Genomic DNA, 25269 nt, shown 5'->3' with positions numbered 1-25269 from the left:
TTTTATATTCCCACCAGCAATTTATGAGTGATCCAGTTTCTCTGAATCCTTGCCAGCGTTTGGTGTTAATGCCATGTTATTTTAGCGATTCTGATAAGTGTGTGGAGATACTCAATGTGGATTTAATTTGCATTCCCCTAGTGGCTAATGATGATGACCACCTTTTCACGTGCTTATTTGCCATCTGTATCTCCTCTTCAGTAAAATGTTTGTCCATATTTTTTGTCCTTTTGCTAATTGGATTGTTTATATGTTTTTTATTGTTGAGGTTTGAGACTTCTTTATATGTTCTAGTTACAAGTTTTTTGTTGGATTTGTGACTTGCAAATATTTTTTCTCGGTCTGTAATTTGTTTTTTCATCCGATTTACAGGGTCTTTCACAGAGCAGACGTGTTGAATGTTTATGAGATCCAATTTATAATATTTCCTTTTACGGACCTTATTTTTGGTGTCAAGTCTAAGAACTCTTTACTGAGCCCCAGATCCTGAAGATTTTCTCTTAAGTTTTTACCTAAGAGTTGTATCATTTTACATTTAAGTCTGTGACCCATTTTGAGTTAATTTTTGTACGAATATGAGGTGTCAAAGGTCATTTATTTTTGTTTGTTTCTTTTTGCTTATCAGTATCCAGCTGTTCCAGCACCAATTGTGGAAAAGCCTATCCTTCTGTTGAATTGCTCGTGCACCTTCTTCAAAAATCAGTGGGCTTATTGCCCATATGAATCATGCCACTAGTATAGTAAATTGTGAAATATTTGATAATTTAGAGAGGTCTCATTACACACTCATGAATCATGCTCAAGACCTTATGGTCCTTATGAGAACAGAACACTTGGCCCAAATCCCACCAAAATATTCCCTTTACCTAAATAGAAACACATGGGAAAGAATGCCCGTATTTTCCTTCCCAGGGCCAATACTTGGTTGCTTAAGTTTGACTTTGTGAACTTGACGGGGACGGGAAAAGTGACTGGCCTCTGTCAGGCTTCTTTTTGCGTAGGCTTCAGCCAAGACCTGTAGCCAGCAGCTCTGCCAGGACCTCAGGAGCCCGCTCACATACAAAAACCATAAGGGGCATCTAAGGAAAACAATCCAATCCCTTTTAGGGACACACCAAAGCTGGGTAACTCAAGTTAAACATAGCAAGATACAGCCAGTCTTACAGCTGAGTCCTGTGCCATTAGCATTGCTCTCCTGGGTTTTTGAAACATGCATCTGTATAAACCTGCCTGTGCAGACATCCCCAGCCCCAAGCTGGGTCTGCCCAAATCTAGCGACTCTGCTCTGAAATGTAGACGGCACATCGTGGTGACCAAGCCTCCGCCTGGGGCAGCCTGCTGGCCTGCCAGGCCCAGTGGAGCAGCAGAACGGAAACACCTGGAGAAGTTTTTACGTGTCCATGGAATTTCGTTGCGGGAAACCACCAGAGCAGAGACGGGCATGGCTTACAGGTACTTGCTGATTGTAATGTCATCCAACCAGGGCACTGCACTGAAGTCAGAGGTTGCTGTTATCAGAGAAATAAGGATTGCAATAGCAAAACAAACACAGAGAGAAAAAGGAGTAGGACTGGGAATGCAATGAGCCCTCTTCTTGAGCTACTTTTTTTTTTTTCAAGCTTTCAATTGTCTATTTCCTCTCTTCTCAAAAGGTAACGTTAAAGATAGGCATGCTCATCTGGGAAGCTCCTAACCATGCACTGCCAGTAGAAGTATTTTTGACATTGAGCAGGCAGGTGGTTTTGTGGGTCATAATGAAGAACGGGACCCTGTTCTTCTTAAGGGAATTTATAAATTAAGAGAAGGATTTTTTCGCTGCCTAGGCTTTAGGACGGTTATTTCCTTCTAAGCCTGAATCATGTGGGCTGTGCTAATGGTTAATAAAGTAGTTCATGAAACTGAGGTAGTTATTGAAATGACAGGACTTTTTATCAATGTAGCCCAAGATAAATTACTGGTTATTCTCTCAACTTCCAATCTCATCACTTATTCTGTGAAAGATTAACAAAAAGGAGAATTTTTCCCCCCCGGGTGTAGAGTGGGATGTGTAATATTTATAAATTACTTTGAGATGAGAGGCATCCTTCTTTTTCAGAACAATTATTAGTCAAATCTCTATAAGAGGTGCTTGTGCTTAGCTAAACCACACAGCAGAAATGCTTCCTTGACCAACGCCTGGAGTTCTAAACATCTGGGAAGCTGAGCCAAAGCCATTCAGAAGGACAAGGGTGCTGAATGTTTTAAAAAAGAAAAAGAAAATATAGCGTTTGTAAAGACCAGTTGTTGTAGCTCAGGTCAAAACTTCTGCTTCACAGAATAAGATTGTTTTGCATGGACAAGCTGTCCCCAATCATTTCAATTTTCTATAACCTAAAGGTCAATTTTAATGCAGTAGCTAGTACTCTAGTTTATCAGCTAATGTGATTAATAAAGCAGTTTGCAATGAGATAGCTTCTCTCCGGAGAACAGAGTGCAGACTTTTTATGCAATAAAGGGCTCATGCAGAAGGGGAATGAAATTTTCTAGGTTTCTAGGACATATAAACATAGGACAGCCCACCCCATCATGCTTTTTATCAATGTAGCCCAAGATAAATTACTGGTTATTCTCTCAACTTCCAATCTCATCATTTATCCTGTGAAAGATTAACAAAAAGGAGAATTTTTATATGGAGCCTAAGAAGAATCTAGTCATCTTTTCAGGAGAACCTGTGGCTCCATATACCCCCTGTCCTGAATCCATCCCCCACAAAAAGGAGCTTCCTTCTTCTCTGCCTCTCCACAGTCTCTCACTGTCTTCTCCATGTTTTCCTTGACCCTCAATGATGGCAGTGATAGAATATAGACCAGGTGAGGAGGGACTGTCTCTCTTTTCATCTTTATCATAGGATGCGTGGTGTTAGCATGAACTCGGGTAAACCTCCAAAGGGCAGGCCTCTTTCCCTCAGGAGTCCTGGTGTGAATATCAGTTACACATCTTGTGTCCCAATGTTCAAAGATATGTTCTAGGACAGTGTTCTTCAAACAGTTATGAAGCAGAGGAATACTGTCTTCAAACCACAAAGGTGTCCTCGTTGACACTGGGGGCCAGGAGCCCACCTGCTCGAGGGGAGCAGTCATCCCCAGCCTGGTTTCTGAGGCACCGTACTATCCACGGAGTGAGAGTCCAGTTGTGATGTGACTCTTCATAATGCCCTGGAGAGCAAGCTCTGTGACCTTGAGGATACCAGGTCCTACACAGAGAGACAAGTTCATGGGCAAGCGCGCATACCACTAGATCAAACTCTAAGACGAAATGGGACGTAAGAGGTTGTTGGCCCCGATCAGAAATTCAGGAAAGAAAAGTGCAGTTAAATTGGGCCTAGGAACAGCCAAGGCCGTGAATTATGATGACCTTGCTGAGCTCTGCCATCTCCCCCTGATGCATTCCTCCATCCCCGTCCTCTCCACCCCCCAACTTGAAGCACGTCTCCTTTCTTTAAATTCCATAGTACTTTGTCTATTCTTCTTTCAAGGCACTTATTAATGAACACTATTTAAAACATCCCCCTTTAAGCATTAGGGAGGGATTGTTGGGGAAGAGAATCCTGGTTCTTTAGGTTCCTCCATAACTTAGCTTTTGACCTTGACTTCTTATAAACATAGTTGGGATTTAGGAGAGAAGGTAACTTTCATATTCTAACATCTTTATGTTGATTTCCATCTTCCCTCAAGACCATTGGTTTTGTTCAAAGACCTGGTTCAAACTGTATGTCCCATAACCTTCTTCTTTGCAAGGGTATTATCCCACGTGTAGTGGAAAGAGAGTGGACTTTGGAAAGACCAGGTTCAAATCCCAGCTTTTATGTTTACCAACTTTGTGACATTGGGCCAGCTGCGATATCGAAGTGCCTAACACGCAGTAAATGTAGGTTCCCTTCCTGCTTATTCTGTAGACTCTGTCACTCATTCTAGGAGCAGGGGATGAACACCCCCTATAGATGAAACATAGAAATAGATAAGAGAATATTTGCAGAAGGAAAAAGAAAGAATGAAAAAATTCTCAGCAGTTCACAATCTGTGTAGGTTTCCATGCTGGGCTTTAGAATTGTGAGAGGCCTGGAAGAGCTGGGTAAGCTGCTTTCTCTTCCTAATTTGGTCCGAAGCCATTGCAGCCTTCAGCCCAATACCAGCTGCTCAGGTCCTTCGATCATCTGTGATAGAGCATTATGCTGTGTTTCCATGGAGACATGGTTATATTTCTAACTAAGGGTGACCAGGAGAGGGAAAAAAAATCAGTAAATATGCAAACACATGTATCAGCTGAAAAGAAACTGGAGGAAATTGTTTGAACGTGTTGTGAAAAGTGCCAAGTTGCTGTGTAGATCCTTCTGTTGGCTTAGAATTTTCAGCGAAAATAGAAGTTTTTGTGGATTCATTTTATTAGTTTCTATAAAATAGTCACTCAAGAGGGTCCTTCAGTTATTTCTAAGTGGCTGAAACTTAATTGTCTTTATTACATTATACCGAATTCTGAGCCAGACAGTACTCAGGAGCTTGGGTCAAGGTTAAAGTGCACTGAGAAGTAAATTTATAGACATAGCACACAAAATAAAATAGCTAGGCTGAGTAAGGAAGGATGTGTCAAACACCAGCTTTAAAGTAATTTCATAAAACTAAATTAGCCAAGAGGAACTCAAACATATGTAAAGTGAAGGTCTCATCCAGGAGTCAGCAAGCTTTTCTTGTAAAAGGCCAGAGAGTAAATATTTTAGGCTCATGGGCCATCTCCACCTTTGTGAGAACTACTGAACTCTGCTGTGGCAGGGTGAGAGCAGCATTGACAATGAGTAAACGAGTGGGCACAGCTGTGTGCCAATAAACTTTATTTACAGATAAGGAAATTTGAGATTTACAGTGGGGCTTTGACTTACGAGTTTAATTCGTTTCGTGACGGAGCTCGTAACTCAAATTATTCGTATGTCAAATCAATTGTGAATGAGTGAGACACGTGATGCTGGGCTGATGTTGTGGCGTTCACTGTGACGTTCGCTGCGCCAACTAGCGGTGGGGTATCTGAAGCTGGCTTGTAAACTCTGCTGAGGCAGGGTGAGAGCAGCATTGACAATGAGTAAACGAATGGGCACAGCTGTGTACCAATAAACTTTATTTACAGATAAGGAAATTTGAGATTTATATAATTTTCTCATATCACAAATATTCCTTTTTTCCCTCTTAAACCATTAAAAATTATAAAAGCCAATCTTATCTTGGTCACCATACAAAGATAAGTGGCAGGCTGGATTTGGCCAGCAGGCTGAAGTATGCTCACCCCTGGAATAAAAAACAAAGCTTTCGGTTGTACAGGTTATTTCCTTATCTGATTGTTTATTTTCTTACACCTCCTTGTGTGTAGAGGTATTTAAGGGGCCAAAGTGCATATAATTCAGAAAAGATAAATATAGAAGAGGGGAAAAAATGAGACTAAGAAAGATTAGGAGCAGGAAGGGAAGAGAGCCCAGGTGAGTGAACATGCCAGGTTCAGGCCATGCACTCGGGCCTGGATTTGGCTCTGCACTTTCTAGCAGCACCAAACTGAGAAAAGGGAAATGGAGCTCCTTCCAGCAGTCACAGAGTTCTTGAGGTAGAGGCGAGCCAGGTGTGCTCAGTATTGGGCGCTGATCTGGACATCAGAGAGAAATTTCTCTCTTGATCCTTCTTCCTGGTATAATCAACAACATCCTCAAAAATATCCGTATAGTAAACACAGCAGTGGGGTTCCTAGAGCTCTTTCCTATGGAGCCCCTAATATTAATCAATGGCAGGGCATCAAATAATAATTCACCAAAAGCAAGTGGGTGGATGATAGAAGAAATACTAGTTGATAGAAACCACATCAATCAGTTTGAGAGTATTTATGCTTAAAACATTTCCCAGTAATGATGACACAGATATTGCTATATATTATAGTGACAGGATTTGTCCAGGTTCATGGAATAAAACAATCGTTTCTCAAAAAATAAAACAAAAAAATAGCCAGTTATGCTATTTGCCAACAAAAAATAATTTTTTTATAGCCTTGAGCTGAAGGTGGGGAGGGAATAATAAAAGAAGGAAAGTAGAGGTGGGGAAAGTCTCAGAATTATTATATGGGACAGACCTCAGAGAAAATCTGCTCCAATTTCTGATTTAATATCTGAGGGAAATTGAGGCTCAGAGATGTTGGGTGACTAGCCTGAAGATACAAAGCAGGGAACCGAGCTCAATGCTTTCTTAGACTCTCCATTTTTATTCCCAGTCCCCCAATCGCTCCACCCCACACCAACATACACACACACACACACACACACACACCCTCCTGGGGATGCTGTCGCATTCACCATCCTGCTCTGATCCACTTTTCCTTTGATCCTCTGTTTCTTTGTTATGGGGTGGGGCCACAACATTAGTAACAAAGAAACAATTTCCAGAGGATGAGGCCCAGAAATCAGGATTTTAAAAAGATTCCCAGGTGATTCTAATGTGCAGCCAAGGTTGAGAACCACTGGTCTAGAACAGAAATATCTGAAACAGAATGAAATGAAAGGGCTAAGACTCCCACTTGTATCTGTGGTACTTCTCCCAATCAGCTGGTCACTGTGTTGGAGAATTTCTTTGACTAGAGGCATCAGTTCTCCTGTTAAAATGGAATCTAAGCTCTGGCTGGTTGCTCAGTGGTTAGAGGAGTGGCCTGTGGACAGAGGGTCTCAGGTTCGATTCCTGGTCACAGAAACGTACCTTGGTTGCAGATTCCCCAGCCTCTGTAGGGTGCTTGCAGGAGGCAACCAATCAATGGGTGTCTCTCACGTCCTTTTCGATAAAATGAAAGTAAAGAGCCCTTCCTCCCAGGATGAAACTGTTGCTGCAAGGGCCCTAGAGTGACTCAGGAGAGATGCCCCTCCCCTGCCTTTTCTGCTTTTCATCCTTTCTGTGCTACAGCGTGGAAGTTGCAACTTATTTTTGTTCCTAAATTCAATGTACGCTCATCCTCAAAGTACCCCCTCCACAAAACCTCTCCCCCCCGCCCCCCAAATCTTTTTTCACTGCCTTCCCATGACCTACTTTTATCATGGAACACTTGGTGCACTCAGACCCGCCTGAAAAGTAGCTATGGCCGTGACTGTGAAAATCAAAGCCTAGAACAAAATGCTACCCGTGCAAGGGGTTGTATTTTCTACATTAAAGAGAAAAGTCTACATGATTTATTTTAGACTGGCCTAATTTTGGTCAGTTGCAGGGCCTGTGCTAATTTGCTCTGAGCCCTCTGGCTGTGGCTTTCCTGGCATTGACATTTCTGGGGGAACATGGGTGACACCCAGATGGTTCAGGCTCAAAACCCATGTGATCACTTGAAACCTGAATAAGCTGCGGGTGGAGGGCCCAGAAGGCTTAGGGAAAGAAGCCCATTCAGAACAGAACAAAACATTCAGGGCAGAATGTTTTTTCCTATTGACTGGAACAGAAGTTTTAAAATACCTGGTAAGTACATTTAAAAAATTTCTATTTAGATAGAAAATGCTCTGAAATCTAAGCGGGAGTGAGAGATGAGTGCCACTTGGATTTGAAATATTATTTCGTTTAGTTTTGAAATTTTCACTTGTGATTTTTCCAGAGGGAAAGTTGCTTTGTTTACATGGCATAATAAAAACACTGAAAATTCAAGGTCTGAAAACAACACTGGATTAAATGAATCTATTTTCTCACGTAGAAATTGTTGATAGCAGTTTCATATAAAAAATAGGCATTTTGAGCCGAACTGGTTTGGCTGAGTGGATAGAGCGTCGGCCTGTGGACTGAAGGGTCCCAGGTTTGATTCCAGTCAAGGGCATGTACCTTGGTTGCAGGCACATCCCCCGTGGGGGTGTGCAGGAGGCAGCTGATCGATCTCTCTCATTGATGTTTCTGGCTCTCTCTCCCTCTCCCTTCTTCTCTGTAAAAAATCAATAAAATATTTTTTAAAAAAATAGGCATTTTGAGACCTGTGCTTTCTGACTAAGGCGCATAGGTCAAATATGTCTTTACTCAAGAAAAAAACCCCACACCTCTTCCTGCATTTCCCTGCAGTGCCTGTGAGTGCCACTAGAATGCGCTACTTCATAAAGAACATGGAACGCTTCAGTACCCTGAACCCAAGAAATCTACCCAGGCAATGCTAGAGCAGAACTTAAATTTGAGTGTATATATTTACCTTGATTGTGAAAATTAAGAAGTGTCTCTCTTGATACCACATGGAATATTTTCTATAATTAAAAGAAAAAAAAGAAGCTATGGCCAGCATACTCAGGATTCTGAGTATGAAGCCCCGGCCCAAAGCAGGCATTTATATAAAAGCCTAAGCGACCGTCTGACCGTTCCACCGTTCGCCTCATAGCTATGACACGCAATGACCACCAGGGGGAAGATGCTCTGACCAGTAGAGGAGGGAGCCTGATTACTCGTGGAATTGGCCATGGGTTAGGCTGCTGCTGGGGCACTGTTGGCCCTGAATCTGCTTCACCCGCACCCAGGACCCAGAGAGGAGGGAGCCCGATTTTGGGGTGCATCACCCGAGAATTGCCCTCCTGCAATCCAGGACCCCTTGGGGGATGTCAGAGAGCTGGTTTTGGCCCAATCCCCACAGGCCAGGCCAAGGGACTCCATTGGTGCACAAATCCATGCACCAGGCCTCTAGTGCTATTATAACCTAATCTAGTCAGATATTTGATAGAGAAAAGTTTCTATGTCCCTGAGTTTCTGAGCGCACAGGATTCTGAACCACACTGTAGACCTCTGGGGATGGCTGGTGGAGAAAGGAAAGGCATATGTGTCCCATACTTGGTCTTCCTTTAGGGACTGTCTGTTAATGCCTTTGCAGTTAAGATGGAGCAGATTTGGTGAGTCTGGAAGGTGTGTGTTGTCAGAATGGCCTTGCAGAGCCGACTCAGAATCCAGGAATGTTCTGAGAACCATGATCTTGCCGGTCTGGCTCAGCACCAAATTAGGAGGTCGACGATTGACGGTGCCCTTCCTCCTCTGTACCCAGGGCTCATTTTCACTTCTCATGGGACATCACACCTAGCACTTCAGCCTCTCATCCAGTGATTCCTTTGCCAGACCTTAGCTAGTTATCAACTAATGCTCCCTAAGATATCAATTATACATCTTGTGATGTGTTAATGTTCAGATAAAGATATGTTCTTTCAAACAATTATGAAGCAGAAGACCTTTTTCTTCAAACAGATGAAAGCAAAGCTTTCCCAAATGAAGTTGGGGTCTGCGGGTATCTTCAAACTCTGTCATATCCAAAGAAATGAACCTCTAATGGTGGGAGTCCAGGTTATAGAGGAGCTATTTTTAGACAACTTATGTGCCTCCCAGTACAATTACCAACTTCAGTTAAACTTACATAATATGCTTTCATCTCATCTACCGTCTGTATTCCAATTTTGTCAGCCAACACAATAATGCCCTTTATAGCAATTTTCTTACTCCACTAATACTGGAACCAGTTTAGAATCATGTATTTTGTTGTTGTTGTTGTCGTCATGTCTTTTTAGTTTTCTTCAATCTTGAACAGTTCAGGCCAGAATATTAGCCTGGGAGGGCGGTGAGAAAGAGGACTGTGACTAATTGCAATGTCGGCTTTGAGCTGGGAGGTGGCGCTGTAGTGCCGCACAATTGCAATGCTTGTCCTGAGGTCTCCCGGTTCCTGCTACCGATTCTGTGTCAAAGACTGCGTTACCCAGCAAGGGCCATCACGCTTTCATCCTGTACTTTAGGTCCAAAGCTGAAGTGGACCTCAAAGACTTACTGAGAAAATTGACCTGCATAAATCCATTCATCTGTGGGCTGTTGAGAGTCACCAGGAACTGGAGTAAGGCACTGACAGGCAGGGCCAAGCACGCAGTTGCCTCAGACTAGCCAGCCCCAAAGCGAGGTACCCTTGGAGCTGGGCCGAGGAACCATCCTAAGAGGCTGGAGCAGCAGCCAAAGGAAGAGGCCTATTACAAACGGGCTCCAGCACAGAAGAGGGTGGGTTCCGGCAGTAGGTTCTGGTGAGCCCATGGTGGGAGCGGTGGGAGTAGCTGAGCTGCCCCAGGAGTCAGGAAAACACAGGTTCTGAGTGGGTTAGATGTAATATTTTTAGACCCAACTGCCTCTAATCTATTTTTCCTTTCATGATATTCCTTTTCATTTGTTAAGGCAGGATGAGATAGAAGCTCTGACAGCTGTGGAGTGTGGGTGTAGAATGTGCAGCTCATTAAGTGTCCGAGCTCTTGCTTTAGCATCGGAAGGGTCTGTAACAGGTCACTGATTCACCCTCCTTTTGAAATTTTACAGCACTCTTTAACTCAGCACATGGTGATAATACATACGTTCAGAAGCCTGTTATGGCTTATAAAGGAGCTATGATTGCTTCCTAAGAGGGTCATTGTGTAAGATGGCACCTCTATGAATGATTTCTGAAAAGGTTAATACTCATTGGAACTTCTTTGTAAGGTTCAGCAAACTAACCCCTCTCTCCTTTACTCCTGTTTTTCCTCTTAGCACTCTTGTTTATTCCTGTATTGTCTGTCCTTCCCCCTGGAGTGAACACCAGGAGGGCAATGATTTTATCTGTAGGGTTAATTGCTGAATTCCCAGAACCTGGTGTCTAGTGCAGAACTCAACAAACAATTGCTGAATAAGTGAATTATTGAGCAGGGGTAGGACAAGTAAGCCTTCACTGTTCCCTGGCTGACAACCTGCTGGGTTATCAGACACAGGGCGTGTTCCACCAGGCTCTCCATTCAGAGTTTCTCTGCAATGTACTTTCTAATTTTCTCTGTTTACTAAAAGCATCCAAAGTGTCCTTATTTGTGACAGTGATGCTTAGAGACAGCATTGTTCCCACAGGACATAGGTCTTTAAATCTTGGATTTTAAGATCCTTTGTAAGTGCCACCATACTTATCATATTGTCATGTGCTCAGTTTATTTTTGTTTCTCTGCAGATATTCATCTTGTTCACTTCTCGTTCATTCATTTGCTTCACTCAAATCCCAGAGTCTTCACTGGACTTTCCTCCATAGTGGGGTCCTGAGTTACAATGACCAGTACGAGACACTCGGGGCTTTCACTCATATTCTCACTTCTCCTTGGAGATGGTGCTTATATACCCACCACATACGGAGCCATGGGCCTCTCCTTCTCCACCCCTTCCCATCACAAGCTCTTCCCCTCCTACCCTTTGTGCTTCAATTCCATTGGCCAGCTCTCTTTAGTTTACTATTTTCCTGATCATCTTCTATTTCCATTTCATCACAGGAGGGGCACCATCTCATTATATCACCTAGGTGTCATTCAGGGACAAGTCTGGAGGGTCAGCCCTCCGGTTGGGATTCCTGGATGACCCATCATCCTAAATACACTAGAAGATTTTCTCTTTACTCAGTAATTATGAACGGTTATAAGTTCTGATTGGACCTTCTTGTTCTCCGTGTGATCAGACTGTTCCAGGAACAATCGGGCCGACAACAAAGGAACTCTAGCTGGTGATGAGCAGTTGCAGGATGGTACCTTGGTGGTATCATTAGGTCATTTTGGGGCTTCTCACTTGAGTCTGGCTCCACTCTACTTCCTGGGAAAGATGCTGACTTGTTCAACTCAGTGTTAATGGAACTGGGCAATGGCGATAGTAGGTTTTCCTACTCAGTGGGTTTAATTGCCTGAAGGAACCTGAGTGATGAGACTCAATGACAGTGGACAGAGTCCAACTATCTGCTTTATGCTCCTTCCTCACAACTATTTCCTCTCCAAAGACCTTCCATTTCTGACTCCACGTTCACCAATTCTTGGTTTCTGGATGTTCTATATGGGTTAAATATTTTCCATAATTAGTCTCATGCCCCCTTTAAACTTTTGGGTGATCCAAAACACATTCTCTTAGAAGATGGAAAATCAGGTCCATGTGGCCAAATCTACTAATGCATATTTTATAATTTATTAATGGAACTCTTTTTATGAAGTTATTTTGTATGACCACTAATAAGTCTTTGTTGTTTGAGTAAAGTATCTATTTTTATTGTTGTTCTTGAACCACTTAGCTTATTTCTTCCCTGACATACACAGATTTTATCTTTCATTCAGGAGCTATTACTGGGTGTTAACCTATGTTATACACTAATCTAAGAATTTGGCACACAGTAGTGAACTGAACAGACTAAATTCCCTGCTTTGTTGAAGATTTCATTCTAGTTGGGGTAAGGTAGACAATAAATACACTAACTAAATAAAGTGTGTAGTATCTCAGAACAGGTAAGTTCTTTATAGAAACAGAAAGTATGGAAGGAGGATGAGGATACGTGTCAGGGGACAGTTGCAATTTTAAGTATTGTAGTCAGAGAATATGGCTGTAATACTTCTCACTGAGAAGATGGCATTTGAATAAATATCTGTAGGAAATGAAAAGGACTATAAGTTTTCCTGGGGTGGGAGGAGAGTACTGCAGACAGAGGATACAGCATGTATCAAGGCTTAGAGTGAGAGTATATAAAGGAGAAACATCACAGAAGCCAAGAGGAAGTGATGAGTGGAAGAGTAGCAAGAAATAATGTCATGAAGGTAAAGGAGAATACTGCAAGTTCAGATGTTTCCCAAGACCTCCCTCAGGTTCAGTGATTCACTAGAACAGTGGTTCTCAACCTTCCTAATGACACGACCCTTTAATACAGTTCCTCATGTTGTGGTGACCCCCAATTTCATTGTTACAAATTGAACATAATTAAAGCATAGTGATTAATCAAAAATCAATATGTAATTATATATGTGTTTCTGATGGTCTTAGGCGACCCCTGTGAAAGGGTCGTTCGACCCCCAAAGGGGTCACGACCCACAGGTTGAGAAACGCTGCACTAGAACTCAGGACTCACAGAACTCAGCAAAGCCATTATACTCACAGTTAAGGTTTATTACAAAAAAAAATACAGATTAGCATCAGCATCAGGAAGAGGTGCTTAGAGGTAAGGTCCAGGAGAACCAGGCACAGAACTTCTGGTTGTCTTCTCCAATGGAGTCATGTGGAAAGCACTTTTAGCTCAGCAATAATGTGGGACAATATGCATGGAATGTTGCCAACAAGGGAAGCTTATCAGAGATTTGGTATTCATAGCTTTCAGTGGAGATTGGCTACATAGACACACGAACCACCTGTATGGTTGACCTTGGTCTCCAGCCTGTGTGGAGGTTGAGCTGATTCTGTGTAGCCCAAGGCCTCCAGGTAAACATAGACACTCCTGCTGGGTAGAATAATTCCAAGGGCTTAGAGTTTACCTCCCATGAGCTGGGGCAAAGGGCCAAACCTTTCTTTGGTCAACCCCTCCCCAGCTACTTGGCTGAGAATGGAGAGGCAGAATATTGTTGGTATGAGAAGAGGGGAGTAGATTATGGCGAGGCAACCTACATCTGTCAACCACATTCTCTAATGATCACATCTGGAGGAGACAGATGTATCATAAGTTGGTGTGACAACAAACTCACGGAAATAAGATTCCAGTTGGTCAGTCATCTGGAAATTGGGAATGAGGCTACCCTGCCATTGCAGTGTGCTATCTCCATTCCTGGAGCTTTGGATCTGGTTCCTAGTTCTCCTATTGCTCTAAAATCCTCTGACTTTTTATATGTAGAGGGATATTTTCCTCTATTTATCTACATCCCCAACAGCTTATGCTACTTAATCACATGACTAAAATAAGCATAAATCTCATTTAACTAAAGGTAAGAAGGAAAACACTGGCTTTAAATGATATTTAATTTAGCATGGAAAGTAATGCATTTTTAATAAGAAACACATTAAAAACTCATAAAGTGGTTTATTTATAAGGTGGTTATTTCCCCCCCCCCCATTCCCCCAATAACTACAGTTAGGTTCCATCAACTATTCAGGAAGTGCAATTACACAAATGCCATGTTTCATTTTGCATCTGATTATAGTAGTTCTCCCTCTGCATACAGACTGCGTGTGAAGAGTAAATGCATAAAATTTTAGACTCTGTGAGGACACGTGGATAATCAAGTATCTCTTCCCCACCTCCCAATAACGTTACAAATAACATTTTCTGAGGCTTGAAGAGTTTAAGCAATCCCCTAACAGTCACATAGATGGTTTGCTAAGTTCTAGTTAAGAACTTAACCAAAGACTTTTGATCTACTAGTTTACTCATTGCACAACAGAATTGTTCAAATCAAAGAAGATTGACAGTTGTGCCTGGGCATTATGCCAATCACTGACATATAACAAGGGAGTACATGGTTCCTGGATTTAAGCAACTTTAAGAGCAGTCCAATTGGTGAGAGAACCATGTCAACCAGGTAATTAGAGTCTAGTTAGATACATGCAATATTGCTGTTCTAAACACAGTCATAACAGCAGAGCAAGTGATGAATGCTTGCTTGAGAGTCAGAGATGACTTTGAAGAATTGTCAATTTCATACATAGGGTTTTGAAGGATGAATATAATTGGTCCAAAACTGGGAGAGCATTTGGTGTAGAGACAATAGTATGTTTGAAGGCCCAGAGGTGATTATTATATAAACAAGTTTTGGAGACAGACAGATCTGGATTGAATGCTGTTTCTAAGGCTCACTAAGTGGGTGACTTTCACAATTTGTTTATCCCTTCTGCACATTCACTTTTGTTCATCAGTGAAATGGAAATAATACCTATTCCATAGGATAATGGAAAAGATTAAATAATATTACAACTATAAAGCACATACATGGTAGGAACTCAGGAGCAGGTAGCTACTCTTCTTTTCTTCCTTCTTCCTTGCCTGCAGACCTTCTTGATGAGGATAGTGCTGGAAGAAGAGATTAAGAGGCAGGAAAGAAATATGTTGATCATTGGAAAAGCTTGCAATGAAAAACTGTTGCTGGATACTTAGGTAAGAAAGGACAAGATCAAATTTGCATCCAAAAAGGTATTTTTGGGAGAGTTGTGCATAGAAACAGATAGAAGGCCATTTTCATGATCTAGGTGAGAGGGCTTCAAGACACGAGTAAGGGCAGTGGAATGGAAGGGAGAAGAGAGCACAGACTGACGATTTGGGGAGGTACAAGGAGCAGGATGTATTCTGGTGCAGCTTTGTTCACCGCATTTTGGTTTTCATTTCCACATGTACTTTAGAGATTATGTAGAAGGGAAAATGCTCACTGGTTTAACTGGGCCCTAAGGTATGGCACTCTGGCATCAGGAAGGAGGCAGAGGGGCAGAACTCTGCAGCAGCTGCTGTTGCTTTAGGCTCTTGTGTCCCTAAAGTGCTTGCACAGAATCACTTAAATTGTCCACATTTCTATTCACATGAAAAGAAACCTCAGAGAGAGCCACTGCACAGTCAAATCTTTTCTCCCTTATCTGAGTTTAAAGCAACTCCTAAATGCTACATTCCTGAGGCAATGATCTCTTCACTATAATTTGTTAACTCCGAGTAACCTCAAATACATCACTTTTAAGCAGCTCAAGACTTTTCTCTGAGGCTGCCTGTGTCTCCTCTTTAACAGACCTTGAATGGTCCAGTTGGGCATAGGGGTGGCTCCCCAGGGAGTGCTCCCCAAATCCCTTGGGTTGACTCCATAATCTCTATCACCCCCATCACTTACCTTCTCCTTTCCTTTAAAAGCCATGCAACCTTTACTACCTCTGTCTTTTTGTTTCAGATTAGTCTTAACAGCTCTTTTACTGATGGCAAAACTGAAAGGTAACATAATTTGTACACACACACACACACCACCACCACCACCACCACCACCACCACCACCACCACCAACTTCCCCCTGATCTCCCAGAGGACTGATATATAAAAAAAAGAGTATCTGACTTCCAACCTCCTAACATGGGTGTGCTAGGATCCAGTCAGAGAGAGGATTTTTCCATTTCATGCCTATTTTAGCTCTAACCAGCATTTTGGTATTTGTTCATATTTTCGTTTTGAATATAAATAGCCATCTATACACTTTGACAATGTTTTAATTCTACCTACTTAGGGGTTTCTGCGTAATCTATGAAAGCTGGTTCACATACAAAAGCATCATAGCTCCACACTGTTCATAAAATGATTGGTCTTTGACTTCATTATCTACAAAGGATCTGTATGTGAGAGCCCAGATGAAAATAAGTACAAAATTATTGGCAAGATATTTCTACATTTATCTGTAAAAGTAACCATGACTGCCTATTTTAAAAAAGAACGACTCACACAGTTTTCTTAGATCTTACATAATTTAGATATCGAAATCATTCTAAGAATTCACAAAAGCTCAGGACGCACATTTAGAACACTGTGTTTGGGCTAACCTGACTTTCAGGGATGGGCACATAAAAGAAGCCTTTGAAAAACTCACATCTGAAGTGCGTTCATTACTTGAAATCATAAAGTGGTTTTCTAAACATTGCTTGAAGCCAAATGAATAGATCGCATATTTAGCATGTATTTATACTGGATATTGTTAAGCAAGAAAGACGGAACAAATAGTAGCAATAGTACTATGCCTGTTTACTTTTTGATTTAGGTACATTTGCTATTTATCCCAATTTTAGGTCTATCAATTATGCAACCAATCAACTAATAATTTTGACCACCTGCTACATGCAACACATTATGCTGGACACTAATAAGGCTCTAAGGACTCTCAAACCAAAACATCCCGGCAGCTGCCTTTAATCTCCTCCCTCCTGACTGTCTGGAGAGGATGGTTGTCTTGTTTTCACTGGACATTCATCTGTCTTCAGTTCAGTCAGGTTGGAGAGGACCACAGATGTTAAGACGTGGAGTCTCTCACTTGAATAGGTGGCCACTACCATCTCTCATTGATGTGTGGTGTCTGAAATTCTGTCAGATCATTCCTGCTGGGACTCTGAAGTGATGCCATTTGCCAGCCATCATTTTGACATCTTCAGAAACTATTACCCCTGTGTTAAAAAACAAAACAAAACAAAAAACTCACCAAACAGTTTGACCTTGGATCAGCCTGGGAGTCTTCCCATTCTGTGGCTCCAAATGAATAAAAACAACTCCTCATCTCCTTCTTTTGATTGGCTGCTTCAAGCTTAAGCCAAAGGAAGCTAAACTGACTGACACCTGTTCAAGACGACAACAAGATCAACAAAACAAGGAAAACCATTCTATAAAGTCAGTTATGGAATTCACAAAATTTGGGTGCTCTGAAGTTAGCAACAAATTGTAGAAGAATGATACTTAGGTAGTTTATAAAACTTTTAATACTGAAATCTAGCTGTATTTGAAAACAGGACGCATACTGTGCTATCTTCTAGGGTAGCCACTAGTAATATGTGGTTAAGAGAAAGTTAATTAACGTTAAATTAAAATAAAATTTAGATCCTCAGTAGCATTGACATATTGCAAGCACTCAATATCCACATGAGACCAGTGGCTACTGTGTTAGATAGTGAAGCTATAGAACATCTTTATCATCAATGGAGTAGTCCTGTATTAAAATAGCAGCTCAAGGCAAGACTCTCAGACTCAGCAGCCATAGGATTGTCTTTGCTTTCATGTATTTTTTCCAGGTTTTCAAGTGGATTATGGCACTTAAAAATTTCTACATAGTCCCCCTATCTTGAGACAAGTCAAATAGTGGGAAGGTCTGGCCACCCACCATGCTGTCCTGGTGGTGAAAGTGTAGGAATAATAATCGTTAAGTATCAAATTACTACCTGCCAGTGGGGTTGATTTAGTAACTTGTAAATAAAACTCTGTTATGGAGAAGGTGTCAAAATGAACCTCACCGAAGAGCATTTTGATGTATGCTATTCTGCATGCCCAGTTATTTTTTAAGTCAATGAGAACCATTATTTGGTCTCAGTGATGAAATTACCACAATGAACAGATTCCTGGCACCAGCTGAACCCTGTGATTCGGGAAAGAGAAATATGAATTTTGTCTTTATTCATGTTGGTTCAAATCCATCCACAACTTTTGATGGGTGTAGACATTTAGATGAAAAAGCGCTTATAAATTAAACTTTATCTTGTTATATCATTACCCTTTTGCAATAATGGCAAACTTTGTACAGAATTATAAATCAAGGCCAAATGTTGCCTGGATGCCATAGTACAAAGATTCATTTAGTGTGCATACAACCTTATGATCTACAAGGTGATTCATCACTTACTATCCTGTCTTCTGACGGAGGAGTTGGATGCTGATGCATACTAATGTGCAAAGTCAGTGCTGGGTGTTGATCCTTCTCAGATCTGTTTCTTAACCCATTGGCTGCAGGAAGGGTTGCCTTTCAGAAGCAATGACCTAAATACAGTGAATTAATCTGGGAAAGTGGTGAAATATAAAGCATGGCTTACCCTACCTCTGCTTGGCTGTTGACAGTTTGCTGAACATTACAGTTTAGATGTGACCAGATAAGGAAGACAGGAGATGAGTGCCCCAGAAGAGAAGAGAGCTGTGTGCTTTCCAAAGTACTTTGCCATAGAATACCCCATTTGATCCTCACATTATTTTGTACCCAAGCAGGGAAGGTACAGAATTCTCTGGAGAAGAATTGATCACGTCCCCACCTGTGTCCCATTGGTTCTGTTCCCTTGAATATGCCTCTGTTGTAATTATTTGTATGCCTGGCCACCTCTTTCACTGGACTTGAAGGCAGGGATGGGACAACCATGTTCTCATTTATCTCGTTTTCATGGCATCTGGCATGATGCCTCATATATAAGTTGTTTATCTGCTCAGAAAAAGAAGGGTGAATGTAACACAAAAGATCTGTAAAGGAGGTAGGATTTTTTTTAAGGGAGGAAAACATTATACTGGGTTTTGTTTGCTCTACTGAAATTCAGGAAGATGACGTTTAGCATGATCTGGGTCACACAGTCCCCAGTATTGGAGTTAGATCTAAGACTTGGGTCTCCTTTCACAATACATTTCCCATTAAAACATTCTATTCTTTTCATACCACTGAATATTTTAAGACATTCTATTTCTCTGAATATTACCTGAATTTTGAGTAGAAAGAGATTACAAATGCTTAAGTAGGAAGAATTGAAAAGCTGCACTGCTGTTTATACTTTTGTTCCTGGATATGAAGTCTAAAACCTCTTTGATGTGAAAGGAGATCTCAATGAAAGCAAACATGTGACTACAGTGTTTACTGTAGCCCGGGCTTTAAGCACAGGCAGAGGAATGGATTTGCTGGTCACGGGTGAACATGGGCATATGATACTGTGAGTGGTCAGTGGTGTGTGTAGGTCGTAGGCCTGCTCCAAAAGTCTAGTTCTGTGTTAAGGCTGGAGATTCAAGAGGAGAGACAGAGTTCAGATGAGCAGAATAAGAGAAAATTGAAGAGGTAGCAATCTCCACAATCAGAGGACTCTGTGTTTCACATGAATGAACTCTCCTAACTAACAAAACCGAGCACGAGGTTTACTCTATCAACAAACATCGTAACTCCTTTAATGATCTTTTATGTTGCATTTGCCTTTTCTCTTCTGAGCAAATGTTTTGTTATATTGAATACTTTTACTTATACTTGTCTTTAACATTACTTTTTATATCTATGATCTCTCCCTGTTTTAGTTTTCAAACGTAAATGATTGGTCCTTACCTTTGACTATAGTAGTTCCCTTCTTATCTTTGCATGGCTTCAGTTACTAGTGGTCAATCGTGGTCTGAAAATATTGAATGGAAAATTCCAGAAATAAATAATTTATAAGTTTTAAATTGCACATCATTCTGAGTAGTGTGATAAAATCTCATTCCATTACACTCTGTCCTGTTTTGGACATGAATCATCCCTTTGTCCAGCCTGTACATACAATGCAATAAGATATTTTGAGAGAGAAAGACCACATTTATATAACTTTTATTACAGTATATTGTTTTAGCTCTCTATTTTAATATTGGTAGTCTCTTACTGTATCTAATTTATAAATTGAACTTTATTATAGATAGGTACCTATAGGATAAAATATAGTATATATGGGTTCAGCATATTCAAGGTTTCAGGCATCCACTGAGGGTCTTAGAACGTATCCCCATGAATAAGTAGGGACTACTGTACCATTGTGAATCTTGCTGAATTGGGAACTTGTTTACTGTGTTTTCAGAAAGCCTCCCTCCCCTCTGGGTCACAGAGTGGTTCCTTGAAGGTATGTGAGGGATTCTAAGGTTGTGTTCACATGCAAAGGAAAGCTGGTAGTGATGTTAGGGATTGAGGTGTTATGGGAATCACCCAGCTTTGGGTTGGAGTTCATCTCCCTCATTTCTTCCCACATGCAGATGTTCAGTGACTATGCATATATTACAAGAGAGAGAGGGAAATGGCCTTACTTGATGTAGAGGTAATATGCCAAGATAAAGTTGCAGAAGTAACAAGAAAGTGTAACACTGCAAATAATATGCTGAGCTTTACTTTAAGTGTAGTGCCAACAAAGTTCTCAGTGTTATGCCATGGTACAAAGTAGAGTTGAAGTGGCACATATTCCCTTCCTTGAGGTCCCATGACCTGGGAGGCCCACACTCAGTTTGCAGTACATACAAAGGCCCTGGGGTCTTAGCCTTTGATGGGCCAGGGGCAGCAGAGGATGCATTTGAAAATAAAGAGTAATGGAAGAACCTGTAAATAAATTGTGTGGTAGGACCAGACAGACAATAACAGAGTAAGATTGAAAAGTAACAGGCAATCCCAAACCAATATCTTATTTTTATCATTGTACTAGAATATGGTATATGGTATATTTAAAAGTAACCCTAATTAATGAAAATCAGTGAGATCCCTCTATTTCCTATGTGGTTTTAAACCTGTTAAAGAGCTATCAAATATCTTTTAGTTCTTTGCCAATAGTTTCTTTGCTTCTGTGGTAACTGCACTATTGCACAGGCACCCCTTTCAACTAAATGTACAGTTGAAATGAGTAGAGAGAATATGTGGTGTGAATAAATTGGTCAATACTTTTATGACAAGATCTTTGTTCCAATTAAGCATCTATCTTTTTTATTTTATCTATTGATTAAGGTATTACATATATGTCCTTATCCCCCCCCCTTGCTAACCCCCCTCTTCTCATGCCCTCATCCCTCTGGTATCTGTATCCATTGGTTATGCTTATATGCATGCATACAAGTCCCATGGTTGATCTTTCCCCCTTACCCCCACCCTCCCCTGCCATCCCTCTGAGATTTGACAGTCTGATCAATGCTTCTCTGTCTCTGGATCTGTTTTTGTTCATCAGTTTATGTTGTTCATTATATTCCACAAATGAGTGAGATCATGTCATATTTATCTTTCTCTGACTGACTTATTTCACTTAGCATAATGCTCTCCAGGTCCATCCATGCTGTTGCAAATGGTAAGAATTCCTTCCTTTTTACAGCAGCACAGTATTCCATTGTGTAGATGTGCCACCGTTTTCTAATCCACTCATCTTCTGATGGGCACTTAGGCTGTTTCTAAATCGTAGTTATTGTAAATTGTGCTGCTATGAACATAGGGGTGCATACTAGGTGTACCGGTTAATAATGTGGATTTCTTTCTTTCCTTCCTTTCCTTCTTTCCCTCCCCTCCTCTCCCCTCCCCTCCCCTCCCCTCCCCTCCCCTCCCCTCCCCTCCCCTTCCTTCCCTTCCATCTATCTTCCTAATAAACTTCTTCGAGAAGGTTGGGCTTTTTGTGTAACTTTGTAAGGGTGTTCCAAAATTCACGCAAGATTTGAATTTTACGCCATTTGTGCCGTAAAGTGTTGCCAATGAAAAAAAAAGATAGCGTGACAGCTGACAGTTCAGGGTTATTAAAATGGAGTGCTACACAAAAGAACAACGCGCTTTCATTGTTGAGCAATATTTTAAAAATAATGAAGGTTTGGCAGCTATAGTTCGCAATTTTCATGCAAAATATGGTCGGAATAGCGATTTAACTTCATCAACTGTGAAGAGATTAATTAAAAAATTTAGGGAGACTGGATCAATTAGTGATCTTAAACACTCTGGCGGTCCTTCAACAAGTCGTTCAACACAAAACATCGAAGCAGTTCATGAGAGTGTTGCTGAGAGTCCAGGGACATCAATTCGGCACCGTGGTCAAGAATTGGACATTTCAAGAAGCTCTCTACAGCGTATTCTCATGAAAGATTTGCATCTTCATGTTTACAAAGTTCAATTGACTCAAGAACTGAAGCCTACTGACCGCACACAGCGAATAGAGTTCGTTGAATGGATTATGGAACAACAACAAGCGGATGCTGATTTTTTGAACAAAATCATCTTCAGCGATGAGGCTCATTTTCATCTTTATGGCTTGGTTAATTGACAAAATTGTAACATTTGGGGTTCAGAAAATCCACGAGTGATTTTGAGAAACAAATGCATCCACAACGTGTCACTGTTTGGTGCGGATTTTGGGCTGGAGGCATCATCGGACCATTCTTCGAAAATGCGGCTGCTCAGGTAATAACAGTTAATGGTGCTCGCTATTATGACAAGATAATCCAGTTTTTTGTGCCTAAATTACCCGATATGCTATTCCATACATAACCCTATACTATATACTTTATGAATCAATAAAAAATTTACAATTTTTAATTATAAACCTGTGTTTTCTATCAAAATTACTTCTTGTGTGAATTTTGGGACACCCTTTATAAGGAATTTTTAGGATTTTTATGAACCAGTTTATATTTGCAGTGCTTTTTTATTTTATTTGCAGTAGTTTGGCAGAACGTTTGGGAGTCATTCAGGAAAGGGGCACTTCTTGGTTGCCTTGGATTGTCCCAGCAGGACACCATGACTAGCATTGCCCCAGGCAGTTCAGGACCCTACACTGACCCCAACAGGGCAGAGTCCTTTGACCCAAGGAATGTGCCCATCCAGCTGTTTGCTCTGTCTGGCCCATCCTTCCTGAATATCCTGAGTTCCAGGGTTCCCTACTAGAGGGCCTGCACAGCCTCTTCTATGGGTCTCCTCCCTAGAGGGTGTGGATGTGTGGGCTGAGATGTCTGCCTAGGCTGGGCTGTTCTCAGGGGGTGGCATATGAGGCTCTTTGCAGAGACCAAAGGAGGAAGACAAGATGGAAAAGAAGGAGGCTTTCATCCACAAAGATTAGGCCTGAGCTTGTCTCTGACCCATGCCCATTAAATGGCAGTGGCAACATAATCATCTTTAAAATCAAATCATTTCTGAGAATTTCTGAAATGCTCGCTAAAAAGTAATAGTGCTACTGTTCTAAGCAAGAAGGCTGATTTTATTTTCTAACAGATAAACTTTCTCTGAGGATGACATCAAACAAACCTGAGAGATGTTCTGTGCTATGACAGAACCACTGGAAAAAAAAGTGCATAATTTTCAAAGGTGCTTACTTTGAAGAAAATTCATTGAATTTTCTACACAGATCTGGTATGTGCGGTAAAAACAACAGTCAAATTGAAACCAAATAGCTTTTTAACCAAAAGAAAAAAATGTCAGTGCCTATTGGTGTTACTCATAGAATTTTTATGGTATAACATGATGTGTGAAATATTCAGTCAAGAGTCAGGAAAATGACACTCTAGTTCTAGCATTTCTGTGGAACAGCTGAATTATTTGGGCCTTGACCTCTTAGGATCTCATATTTGCTATCTATTAAATGAGGGAGAATAGACAAGATGCCCTCTAAGGTTTCTTCTATATTTGAAAGTCCAGGAGTTTTGTAAAAGCCATGTTCTCTTGGTTAGATATGTGACATAAGATATTCATCAAGTCGAAGATACCATCAGTTGTAAGATACACCATTAATTTGTGTACTGTTAAGAATGAGACACACTGCCTTTCATAATTTTAAGACTATTGATTCTAAGAAGCATTCCAGTTTTGAAATGTGAAAAATATTTTTAAAAGTGTATCTTAGAGTCTCTAATAAATGGTGATTCTTTTTTTTTTGTTAGATATATTTTCTTTTTTTATTTTTTTTTATTTTTCGCTAAAAGTATTACAAAGGGTATTACATAAGTGTGCTTCCCCCCCCCCCCCACCCTTGAAAAGCCCCTGCCCTCCCTTACCCCCCAGGGTCTTATGTCCATTAGTTATGGTTATATGGATGCATACAAGTCCTTCGGGTGATCTCTTACTCCCCTCCCTCCTGTCCCCCAACCCTCCCTGGGCTTCCCACTGCAGTTCGACAATCAGGTTGGGGCAGCTCTGCCACTGTATTTATTATTGTTCCAAAGTTTGTAATGGTCTTAATTATCCACGAAAGAGTGAGATCATGTGGTATTTTTCCTTCATTGACTGGCTTGTTTCACTTAGCATAATGCTCTCCAGTTCCATCCATGCTGTTGCAAATGGTAAGAGTTCCTTCTTTTTAACAGCAGCATAGTATTCCATTGTGTAGATGTACCACAGTTTTCTAATCCATTCATCTACTGATGGGCACTTAGGCTGTTTCCAGATCTTAGCTATGGTGAATTGTGCTGCTATGAACATCTGGGTGCATATATCCTTTCTGATTGGTGTTTCTGGTTTCTTGGGATATATTCCTAGAAGTGGGATCGCAGGGTCAAATGGGAGTTCCATTTCCAATTTTTTGAGGAACCTCCATACTGCCTTCCATAGTGGCTGCACCAGTCTGCATTCCCACCAGCAGTGCACAAGTGTTCCTTTTTCTCCACATCCTCTCCAGCACTTGTCGTTTGTTGATTTGTTGATGATGGCCATTCTGACAGGTGTGAGATGGTACCTCATTGTTGTTTTGATTTGCATCTCTCGGATGATTAGTGACTTTGAGCATGTTTTCATATGTCTCTTGGCTTTCTGAATGTCCTCTTTTGAAAGGTGTCTATTTAGATCCTTTGCCCATTTTTTGATTGGATTGTTTATCTTCTTTTTGTTAAGTTGTATGAGTTCCCTATAAATTTTGGAGATTAAGCCCTTATCAGATATGACGTTGGCAAATATGTTTTCCCACGAGGTGGGTTTTCTTGTTGTTTTGTTGATGGTTTCTTTTGCTGTGCAGAAGCTTTTTATTTTGATGTAGTTAAATGGTGATTCTTATCTTATTCATCCTAACATCCTTCAAAGAGTCTTGCAAAGTACCTACTATATTATTCAATAAATAAATATAAACTTAATGCCTACTGTATTTCAGACAATACAACATCCATATATCAAAACATATTGAATAATGGAACTTTAGAAGTATGCCTGCCTTCCATAGCATCGACATGTACACCAAGCTAGTGATGCAGATGAGAATTCAGTTCAAGAAAACAGCAAGATCTTCTCTTTTGAGGACAGCAGAATCACCA

The 25269-nt window shown here is 41.0% G+C and overlaps 1 protein-coding gene across 2 annotated transcripts in view; it reads left to right on the top strand.

The window, feature by feature from the left end:
• The window catches only part of KCNAB1 (potassium voltage-gated channel subfamily A member regulatory beta subunit 1), a 309666-nt gene that overhangs the window by 17965 nt on the left and 266432 nt on the right, over window positions 1–25269 (top strand). The window contains exon 1 of one of the 2 annotated variants that reach the window (XM_023755164.1): window positions 1062–1452. The exons of the other annotated variant lie outside the window; for it this stretch is intronic. Within the exon in view, the coding sequence (XP_023610932.1) occupies window positions 1211–1452 (242 nt within the window). The 5' untranslated portion in view covers window positions 1062–1210. Of the gene's footprint in view, window positions 1–1061; window positions 1453–25269 lie in introns of those variants that run through there. 2 annotated transcript variants of the gene reach the window in all.

This window comes from Myotis lucifugus, unplaced genomic scaffold (genome assembly GCF_000147115.1).
Source record: "Myotis lucifugus unplaced genomic scaffold, Myoluc2.0 scaffold_70, whole genome shotgun sequence".
Taxonomy (NCBI): domain Eukaryota; kingdom Metazoa; phylum Chordata; class Mammalia; order Chiroptera; family Vespertilionidae; genus Myotis; species Myotis lucifugus.
The sequence above is the reverse complement of the archived record's forward strand: the minus strand, read 5'-3'. Positions and strand labels throughout refer to the sequence as shown.